The 11,373-nt window shown below is 38.4% G+C and overlaps 1 protein-coding gene across 1 annotated transcript; it reads left to right on the top strand.

Moving 5' to 3' along the window:
- Window positions 1-4,304: 4,304 nt before the first annotated feature.
- On the top strand, window positions 4,305-10,534 carry crkl (v-crk avian sarcoma virus CT10 oncogene homolog-like). Its single transcript, XM_079835515.1, has 3 exons — window positions 4,305-5,419; window positions 7,134-7,605; window positions 8,902-10,534. The coding sequence occupies exons 1-3, from the start codon at window positions 5,109-5,111 to the stop codon at window positions 9,034-9,036; spliced, it is 918 nt and encodes a 305-aa protein (XP_079691641.1). The 5' UTR covers window positions 4,305-5,108; the 3' UTR covers window positions 9,037-10,534.
- The last annotated feature ends 839 nt before the right edge of the window (window positions 10,535-11,373 follow it).

The following is an 11,373-nucleotide window of genomic DNA, read 5'->3' as shown; positions in this document are numbered from 1 at the left end:
GTCGGATCTTTTCAAGGAATCGGTTGAATCCACTCACAGAACTGGTCTGAAAGATTCGTTCAAGAATCTGAATAAACAAACTGTTCTCGAGTAGAGAAATAATTCAAATACATCTTATTTGAAATATAAATTGTATATACTTACTATACGTATAAGGTTTAATTGCTTGTCAGATTTATTAATCTACGTGAAAGCTTAGAGATAGCAGTTTTTAACGTAAATGCAAATTAAATGTAGGTTTAAATGCTTTACCTTTTTGAGCTTAATAATAGCTGCAACAAACTGAACCATTACACAGTAAATGTCAATAAAATATATTAAAAAATGGGGGAAATGCAATAGGCTACAGTAAAATAATCACCGTGACGGTTCATTGACATGAAAGAAATTAAACAAAAGAACCGATTCAACGAAATGAGCCGGACTTCCCTAAACCAGGCTAGGCTAAAACTGCTGCTATTCTCAAAGTCTGTTCTAGCAAATCTGCAATATAAAGTGTATTTGTTATTATTACTATTAATATTAGCCTATTATTTGTCATTTATATATTGGCGCACAGTGAAGTCTTCGATCAAATTACTTTTGACCTCAATAATTAGACTCACAAATCCTCTGGTTTCACAGACGAGGCTTAAACCTAGTCCAGACTAAAATGCATGTTTGGGTTGTTTTAACTGAACGCATCTTGCATATCTTAATGTGTAATATGTCAGTGCCATTGTTTAGTCTCAAAATGTATACCAGTAATGTTTTTTTTCTTCTTCTTCTAAGGATATATTTATAAAAGCATGTCCTACATAAAATAAGGCCTAATCTAAGCATTGTCTGTGAAACCAGGCCTATGTATGTGACAAATAAAACTTTCACAGGCAGGGGATGAATTAAACCAGGATTAGGCCTTAGTTTGATTAGGACAGTTTTTATAAACCTGCCGTAGAAACAAACATTACTGGTGTGCTTGTGCATCTTGAGACAAAACAATGGCACTGACATATTTTAAGATATAGTGCAAGTTGCTTTCAGTTAAAACAGCTCAAACATGCATTTTAGATATAGGACTAGGCTTAAACCTTGTCTGTGAAACTGGGGGTTAATGATGTATGGTTTAGATGACATCATTTGCAACCCCTAGATTAGAGTTGGTTGTCACTAACCTGTGGCATGTGTCAATTTATATATAGCCTATAATTCAAGTCATGCTTAAAGTTTATTTTGATTTCTTTATTGATGTGTGCATGAATCATTTTTATTTAAGTATCATTGAGATACTATTATAGTTTTTATTCTTATATTTTACATTTTCCTTTTGGTTAAATTTTTTTGTCTAACTAAACTAAATGAGAAAAGTTATACATTAAGTTTTGTATATATTTTGTATTATTTCAGTTAATGTTTATCTTATTTATTTTATTTCAAGTGCCAAAAATGTATTTTATGGTTTTAGTTTTTATAAATGATAATAACACAACATGAATTAAATAGTAGTAACATTTAGAACATTTGAGTTACTTTATCATTGCATTACTGACTTTTATTTTCATTTTCAGATGTGTTAAGGCTCTGGGGTGTGGTTATTGGGCAGACATACCATGGGTGACATGTCAAATGAAATACTTCCGCATTTTTCACACATTGGTTAAATGTTGGCTTCCTGCCCAAACATCATTGTTTCACTGTATTTTTACTTACTGTAATATTGTATTATTATTTTTTTTCATTTGGTGGCCATCAATGCTGACAAAACTTAAGCAACATGTCTCATAAAATGTACTCCATGTTGCATCAGGGCTCTGTTAACATTGTTGTAAGACTTAACAGTTGTATGGCTATTAGATTCTATAACCATATTCTTGACAAACTGCTGATACTTTGAGTTGCCAAGGGGACTGATGAGGTCAGAATGGAGTCTAAACTAAAAAACTGCACTGACGTTTGTCCTCCTTTCCTCAATAATGAGCACATCTTTGTAAAGGATATGATGTAATAAAACAGTTTAACAGCGTCAGTTAAATTAGTGATGATTCAGTATCCTCTGGTTTTGAAAGGAATTTGAAGTACATGCACTGAGCTCCAGAGTGTGTGTAACATTCATCCATTTGAGTGTATAAATCAATGCAAAAGCTAGCCTATAGCCATTTTTTCCTTCACCCCCTGGTTTCACAGACAAGGCTTAAACCTAGTCCCAGATTAAAATGCATTTTTGAGCTGTTTTAACTGAGAGCAATTGATCTTAAATAAGTCAGAGCCATTGTTTTGTCTCAAGATGCGCACAATAACTTTTTTTTTCTAAGGCATGTTTATAAATGTTACTTAAATGTCCTAATCGAACTAAGGCCTAATCCTGGCTTAACCTAAACCCTGTCTGTGAAACCGGGTCCACAAATTTTAAGGCATTTTTTTACTTTGTTTGATCTAGACACATCTGGCAAGCAACAGTTCATAAAAGCTTTTTGACTAGGGCATCTGACCTACTTTTTGGTTTGTGTGTGTGTGTGTGTGTGTGTGTGTGTGTGTGTGTGTGTGTGTGTGTGTGTGTGTGTGTGTGTGTGTGTGTGTGTGTGTGTGTGTGTGTGTGTGTGTGTGTGTGTGTGTGTGTGTGTGTGTGTGTGTGTGTGTGTGTGTGTGTGTGTGTGTGTGTATGTGTGTACATGTTTTTCTAGCCTGGTGGGGACTTGAACCTGACTGTAGACAGACTCATGGGGACTAGTGTCACCGTGGGGACCTAAATTGAGGTCCCCACGGGCACAAAAGCTTATAAATCATTCAGAATGAGTTTTTATGAAAATGTAAAAATTCAGAATGTCTCCTGTGAGGGTTAGGTTTAGGGGCAGGGGCAGTGTAAGGGGATAGAAAATACGGTTTGTACAGTATAAAAACCATTACGCCTATGGTGAGTCCCCAGAAGGATAGCCCACCAGACATGTGTGTGTGTGTGTGTGTGTGTGTGTTGTGTGTGTGTGTGTGTGTGTGTGTGTGTGTGTGTGTGTTGTGTGTGTGTGTGTGTGTGTGTGTGTGTGTGTGTGTGTGTGTGTGTGTGTGTGTGTGTGTGTGTGTGTGTGTGTGTGTGTGTGTGTGTGTGTGTGTGTGTGTGTGTGTGTGTGTGTGTGTGTGTGTGTGTGTGTGTGTGTGTGTGTGTGTGTGTGTGTGTGTGTGTGTGTGTGTGTGTGTGTGTGTGTGTGTGTGTGTGTGTGTGTGTGTGTGTGTGTGTGTGTGTGTGTGTGTGTGTGTCCACTTGAGCGAAAAGACTCTCTGTGTCCACACAGATTAAGTCCCACCTTGCAGGAGTGTTAGAAGGTTTCTCTTTTGATATGTCAAACCAATTTGTTGCACCACTGATCCAAGGAAAGATTTAGAAAACTGCAAGACATTATGAAATAAATGTGAATTCCAAACTTGAGGTGACAATGTTGCCAGGTATTGTGCCAAGTGCAGCTTCATGATATAGCTAAAAGAGCTCTTCTTTATTAAAGGAAGAAAATAGAAAGTCCTTGAAAATGGCATCTTGTTAGATGATGTCAGTAGAATTGCTGTTTATTTTTTGTAGGCTATCTAAGGTTCTAGGTGATAAAGTGCTTACATATGTGCCCTGAATATAATCTTGTCTCTTTTGTGCCCATCCACACACACTGGGGTTAACGCCTAGGATGTGCAATAATATTATTATCAATTAGTCCATATCCAAGGTAAAGAACTTTACTAAAGGCCTACATATAATGGTATTGTTCCTATGTCGTTGATTGTGATGTACTTCCCTGTTTCTAATTAGAACTATTATCATTGTTTATCTAAAACGTTATTATTGTATTGAGAAATTATAATTTACTTAAGTTCTATTGATATGAAATACTTTGTTGTGACTGAGTAGGCTACTCACTAACACACATTTTAAACAAAAATTAAAGCCTATTTTTACTCCTTACAATTTAATTTAGACCATCTAATTTGTAAATAGGCTACTTAAGTACAATTAAATGTGGAGAAATTTTGGCTAGATACTACTTAATTTACACAATATCCATCATTTCACTTAAGTAGCCTATATAGTATTTTTTACAACTCATGTCAACTGCCCATGTCAACAACAGATCTCTAGATGAGATGTGAGCCAACCTTGCCATCCAAAATGACACCACTACTACAGCACCTTACAACTTTCACATTAATAGGCCGATCGCACTAGGTTTTTCAATCTTCTAGGCAGTATTTTATATTATGTGTCTCATTACATGGCATTTGAAATGCCGCGCCTCTGCACGCCACTCATCGTCTTCTTCCTTTAAGTAACAGCCGCTCGAGGCGTTCATGACTGGTGATCAGACAGACCGGGAGCGCGCGCAGATCCGCCCTCCAGACGCCATTTCTCGGACGGTGTGGGGAGCTGAAGCAGCTTTTACACCAATCCCGGGAAGGAACAGAAAACACAACAAGCAGAAAATTAAAAAATCTTTTCGAACGTCTTGTCGCTTGGCAAAGTCGTGCGTCATATAGGGGCGCAAGGAGGGAAACTTTCTGTTGCGAGGTTATTCAGAATTCGTTGTGTGTGAAGACGTGTTGCGGGCCGCCATTTTTGTTACAGCCTTCGAAGTCTGTTGGGAGTCTAAATAAGAGATAAAACTCTTCCGTACTTTGGTGTAATACACGAAGAAGAGCTCGCGGTTGGACGCGACTGACATATGTCGCCTTGAATTGTCATGCAGGGCGATTATTAACATATTATGCTTCATCTTGAGCGGACGGTGACTGAAGACGGCTAGCTGGCTAACGCGTTATATTGTCTCATAAGCTGCAGCTACTTTCACGGAAGAGAGAGCGGAAAGGGGAACTTTGATTCTAAATACGCGTTTTTGGGTTCGTTGCGAACTTTTGGGATTGTTTAAACCTGTTCTACGCCCGTCGTGATTCTTGTGTTGGTGGAAAATTTAGCAATGCATCAAAGTTGGTTGACGCCAGTCGCAGCCTGTCTGGTCAAACGTCAGGTTGCGGTTCAGTAGGACTGTCGGGTCAAACTAGTTTGGTCGCTTGTAAGAATAGGCGTTTGGAATTTTAATTTATTGCTCGTTTCTGTTTTCTTTTCGAGTTCATTAGTTACAAGTGTATTTCGAACAAACATGTCGTCTGCACGGTTCGACTCATCGGACCGAGCTAGCTGGTATTTCGGCCCGGTTTCGAGACAGGAGGCGCAGAATAGACTTCAGGGACAGAGACATGGGATGTTTTTGGTGCGAGATTCGTCCACCTGTCCTGGTGATTATGTACTGTCAGTGTCCGAAAACTCCAAAGTTTCTCACTATATCATCAACTCTTTGCCAAACAAGAGATTCAAGATAGGTGACCAAGAGTTTGATAATCTACCTGGCCTTTTGGAGTTCTATAAAATACATTATCTGGATACGACCACCCTGATAGAGCCAGCACCAAGGTAAGATCTTCATTTAGTTTTGACATCATCAACCTTACATCTCACTAATGTGCATTTCCCTCCCCGTCGTTATGGCAAGCTGTTTAAACATTATTTCTTTTGAACTAGGGTCTGTTTTTATGTTACTAGTTATTTCGGCAATCAAATAGATTAGTATCTTTCAGTTTCACTAGTGACAATTCATTCAATACCAGTACTGATTTATAAGCTACTATACTGTTGCAACTAGCCACTATTTCAGTAGTGACAAGTAACAAATTGCAAATGTTTCTGGTACTGGTTCAAGTTTTACTAATCATCATAATAATGTTTTAGTTACTAGTAAGTAACTACCTAAAAATTGGTACTAGTGTATTCAGATTTAACTACTAGTTTCATTTTTAACTGAGCAGTCCAAAATGACAAGTACATATTTTGTGACTAGTGAGATAAGAAATGTTGCTGGAAACAATTGAGATAGATGCTAGTGTCTTGAGTATTAATGTCTAATAAATAAGTGCTAGTAAGATTGGAATAATTTAAGATAATACAAGTCATGTGGTAAGTTTAAGTTATGTGTTCAGTTAAACAAACAAAATTATGCTACTACTTCACAATATTATAAGGCAATTATTACATCTTCTGGTCGTTTTCCCAATTTAAGGATTTGGCAGTATTGTATGCCCATCCAATATTTCCATCATCCGAAGTCTTCACAAGTGTTGGTGTTATCTGAAATCTTCACAAGCTAATAGTAAAACGGAATTGGTAACGTTACTGGTCAATATTGGCTTGCATACTAGCAATTAAAAAATACTAGTGGTTCAACTGATCGCAAAACTCACTGTTTATATTAGGGTTTGAGTCATAGTTCAGATCTTTTTTTTTTGGATCAGTGAGAAAAAAATTGGGGGGTAACTTTGCATTCCATGTATTACTTAAAGCACATTTTGATTTTAAGTACTCCGATACCACAGCAAAAATGTCTTGCCTAACTAATACATTTAACCATACACTAATTGCAAGCATAGATAAATGCAATATAACATGGTTACAAATAAAGTAAGTTCTAACTGTAGTATTCACTTCAGGTACAGAAATGAACGTAGACAGCAGCAAGTATTTATAGGTTGCTGTCACTTTAAGACCTAATGCATGGATCTGATTTCTTTCTCAACTGGTTATGTTCACTTTAAGACATAACCGACTGTGTTTACTTGCCGAAAATCGATTGAATGTGTAAACTGGCAAAAAACATTTTTATGATGGTGGTTAAACTTGTAATTAATACGCAAATCACATGCGTGCTGAACCATGGGGCCTGGTCCATACGGATCAACTACTAGTAACATAAATAGATACTGCTAGTTTTTAAGAATAAATGTTAAAACCGCTTGCCATAGCTTTGCTGGTTCTTGTTCACATTCATTCCTCTTATGCTTGGAGATAAATATTGTGAAGGTGAGAGTGGTTAGTTAAAAATATCTGTAATTCCCCTTAATGTCCTTCCTGTATGTTCTCATTGAGCCATGCAATAAAGAGAATTGAAGTCATTTGCATTCACGATACCAGGAAGTTAACTGTACTTGTGAAAAGTGCACATTCAGTAGTGGAATGGATATTACAAAAGACTAACTGCCTAGCAAAAAGTGGATTGAAGCATTTCCTCTTAGATATGCTGTGCTGTTTTGTTTTGGATTAGTCAATCCTAAAAACTCTTTTCATTGTACTACAGGTACCCTAGTACCCCTCTGCCCAGTGGTCCTATTCAGCCATCCGGGGGACTCGGAGATGAGAACCAGGAGTATGTGCGAACTCTTTATGACTTCACTGGTAGTGATGCTGAAGACCTTCCTTTCAAGAAGGGTGAAATCCTAATTATTCTGGACAAGCCCGAGGAGCAGTGGTGGAGTGCCAAGAATAAAGAAGGCCGAGTAGGCATGATTCCTGTTCCCTACGTAGAAAAGCTGGTGAGACCTTCGCATCATCCCGGTCAGCCTGGCCATGGTTCACGAAATTCCAATAGCTACGGCATACCTGAGCCAGCACACGCCTATGCTCAGCCTCAGACTCCATCGCCCATTCCTCCTGTCACACCTGGTGCTGTTATCAACCCGCTGCCGTCCGTGCAGAACGGGCCAGTTATGGCAAAGGCGATCCAGAAACGAGTGCCATGTGCATATGACAAGACTGCCTTAGCACTGGAGGTAGGTTGCTAAATTATGGATTCCCATAAACCAGGATTTGCATTTGTCACCAGCGCAGGTTTTTGCTAGTTTCCATTGTCTTCTTGATGAGGGATAAAATGGGGCAGCCTTGTGAATGTTAAAATATTTCCTCCAGGTTACTAATTACCAAAGGTCATTCAGTCCGCATCGCCATAAACACTTAATGAAGCTATTTCTCTATGGTTTCTAACATTTAACTGGTGCAGTGATTACACTTTTAAAGGGAATTTTACCCTTCATTACATTTGGTCAGATGGCGTTGATAGCATGGAAATGACAAATATTTTCTCCTGATGACACTCAGTTCTATGTTTCTGAGGGACTTTCCTTAGACCTATCAACATATTTGTGAAAATGCCTTCCTCAGTGTTTTCTTATGCTATATATATAATATATTTGCCGCATCTCTGTTTCAGGAGACACATAGCGAAAAATAAGCACCTTACTTGAAGTTTTTTTTTTTTGGTTTTGTCTAATTCAGTGTAGTTCACTGGTTTGTTCAGGGTTTAGAATGAAATTCCATACTTAGTCATCCCACATGGCAAGTTCCAGCACCCCTCCATCCGTTTCTACATGCAAGGCCTTGTCCATTTGTAGAAAACATTACATAACCTATGTATTAGTCAGCCTGAGAATGTGTCGGTAGATTCAGGTAGGCACAAGAAAAAGGTAAAGAAACTCATGGATGGGGTCAAATGCAGATTTACTTTGTAATGTAGCCCCTTTTTGTATTTTTCCATCGGTCCGCTATCTCTATTTTACATATGAGTGCAGCTTGTGTATGGAAACGAGGATTATGACGCGCAGTTTGTTATGGCCTAAAGCAAAATAGTCTCTTTTTTTTTGAGAAAGTGAAGCATTTCAGGTAATGCAGATGATTTTGTCCTGCAAGAAGGATTTTAAGTTTTATAATGCTTAATCTGCTTCAGCTTTAATTTTAGATAAGAGTGGTATTTTTATCAGTATTTTAATGGGTACAAACCGATAATTCTGTCCAGCCCACTCAAAGGATTTTCATGTCTTTTGAAAACTATTTTGTTCCTCGGATCTAATTTCTGGTGGGCAGGCCGTTATCTTTTCCCCAGGCTTTCTTTGAATTTTCTAGGTTATGCTTTTTCAAATCAGAGCTTTCACTGTGCTTTTTAAGAAGCCAGTAATATTTTTCTGTCATACTAAACATGAAAGTAAATGCCATGCTGTCAGTTTGTTTTCTGCATCCTACATGCTTTAAAAGACCTGTTTTTATTTAACTTGTCCTGTTTTTTCCCCTCATAGGTGGGTGACATTGTGAAAGTGACTAGGATGAACATCAGCGGTCAGTGGGAAGGGGAGGTAAATGGCCGGAGAGGTTTATTCCCTTTTACCCATGTGAAAATATTGGACCCCCAAAACCCAGATGAGAGCGAATGATCTGGACCATGCTCTGTCAGCACCCGTCAGCTCGCCGGACGCCCCCATCGAGTCACCGCCGGTATTACGCTTGCCTGCCTTGGGGCTCAGCCGTGGCGCATTTCTCAAGCAAACCATTTGCGTGGCTTCTGACTGTTTACAGCTCCGAAATCAAACTGTTCTTAATCCCCCTCACCTGGTTACAGGCCAATCAGTATTTGTACGTCTGCCCTTAACATTCTGTAATTTCCACACATCTGTACCTGTGACAAGGTGAAATGAGGCCTCCAACATTGACCTAAGCCTTCCTGCCACTCTCCTGCAGTTTTCTGCCTTTAGCTTTGACTTTTGCTAGCTGAAATATATTGTTAAGAAAGGGAAACGAGGGTAAGTATACCCTCTGGTTTGATTGCCAATTGTTTACCGGTTTGGTCCAAAATTTCTTTTTTTTGTCTTTTGTTACATTTTAAACAAAATCCTAGTGATACTGATCTGACTTTTGGTAATGGACATGACTTGAAGATAAGGGTATGATATTGCAGGATCTTAGAATAGCGACAACTGCACCACTCCTGACCTTAGAAACGGACTCACCAACTAGTTATGTGGGACTAGTCTACTGTAGCCTTTTTATTTGTGCCATAATAACTTATCTGTAAATTGCAGTAGTAGTGTAGCTAGATGGTTGTGGCTAGACTCTCGGGGGGATCTTTAGAATGGTGAAGGGTTTGCCTGTGGAGCTTTTTTGCATCCGGTTGTGATGCCTTAGATGCGAGATTGGGTCTGGGGAGAATAAAACGCACCTCATCTATTCCATTGGACAAGCTGGAAATGTCACCTGTGCAAATATATCGTGAGCTCTTCTCATCCTCATCTACTCAGCACATCACAAGGTCTCTGCAACAACTTTGATGGTTTCTGCCCAATTTCGATTCAGTAACGCACACAACTTTTTGGTTTTGTCCATCTGTAATCCGTTTCTTTGTTAAGCCAGGTGTTGAATCAAGCATTTACTGTGTGTTGAAATAAACTGGCAATTTTAAAAAGGGATTTAAAAAGCCTGCTGGTGGCCTCTGTGCATGACCTTCTGGCCAAGAGGGGTTTCCCTCTTTGGTTAAATGCTGCTTCATGTTATGTTTTATTTGTCTGTTGATTTTCTTTTTCTCTCCTTTTTGTACTTAACTCCCCTTTTGTCTGGTTTACATCCCTAGCGTCAAGTTTAGGCTAAGCATTCATATTAAGCAATAGACCAGCCCGTATCTTTTAGAAGTGCTCAAATAATTTAAGGTTTCAAATGCATATGTTTTCCTTTTTTATTTTGACTAAGGCTTTTACAGTATTACTGTTCATTGTTTCACGTTACAAAATATCCATGTGGTCTCGTTTGTTTAAAATGAAAATTTGTGCCTTTTATTTTCTTACGCCATTTACATGTTAATAATATTTCCCATGGTTAACACCCGTGCTGGTATTACCCATTATGTACAGAACGAGTAAATAAAATTTATGTCTACTTCTCTCTGTGCGTATGACCGACTTCCCGTGTATGAAGACTTTGAATGCAGGATTGCCACGGTCATGGAAAACCTGGAAATATCAGGGAATTTGTGATTTCCAGATCTGGAAAAGTCATGGAGTTTAATACAATTTTAAAATGTAATGGAAATTTACGTAGTGAATACAAATTTTTCCAGTTTTACTTTGCTCTTACTAGTATTGTATTATTGTTTACATCTATTTAAAGATTGGTACCGGACTTACAAATGAAGGTCCACTACAGCAATTCTGCTATAGTGATTCCTAAAATAAAACTTTAGAAATCACAAATGGCTGCTCATTAAATTAGCTAGACAAATAGGATGGGAACCCTGTAAAGAGAAGTTCAAATATCATTCCGGAGACTTCTGATTATTAAAGTGGGTCATTTTGAAGCCCATCTTTCAACAGACATTTTGTTCAACAAGACAGTGATGTAACAGCCTGTTTAGAGACAATGTTCGCTATCTGGAACGAGAGGTTGGTTATCTCACTTGAATTTTTTATTAGCACCAGTTGTGATTGTGACTGTGCCCTGGAGAGAAGACATAATTAAAGAATTTTAATGAAGCGTCCAAAAAAAGAAACCCTGTGCTATGATGACCTAGAGAAAGTTATGAAGGTCAATCTTTGCATATTCAGTAAATCAGGATTCCATCATTTTGGTTATTTGGCTCTGTGACCTTGATGGATGCATAAACTTATCCCGTCCGTTCAAACAGAATGGTTATGTGATACGGTGCAACAAAGGTTCCTCGTGGCACAGGTTCTTTTCACATATGGAAGTCTGAAAAGGACGATTTGAATCAAGGCTGTGTTTGC

This window comes from Gobio gobio (assembly GCF_949357685.1).
Source record: "Gobio gobio genome assembly, chromosome: 14".
Taxonomy (NCBI): domain Eukaryota; kingdom Metazoa; phylum Chordata; class Actinopteri; order Cypriniformes; family Gobionidae; genus Gobio; species Gobio gobio.
Note: the sequence above shows the minus strand (reverse complement) of the source record. Positions and strands in the feature narration are given on the sequence as shown.

What these genes read in the sequence shown, in the direction of transcription:
- crkl (XM_079835515.1), top strand. Translation starts at nt 5,109, where the DNA reads ATGTCGTCTGCACGGTTCGACTCATCGGACCGAGCTAGCTGGTATTTC. An exon ending in CTGATAGAGCCAGCACCAAG is followed by an intron (nt 5,420 to 7,133) that starts GTAAGATCTTCA and finishes ATTGTACTACAG; the next exon opens with GTACCCTAGTACCCCTCTGC. An exon ending in AGACTGCCTTAGCACTGGAG is followed by an intron (nt 7,606 to 8,901) that starts GTAGGTTGCTAA and finishes TTCCCCTCATAG; the next exon opens with GTGGGTGACATTGTGAAAGT.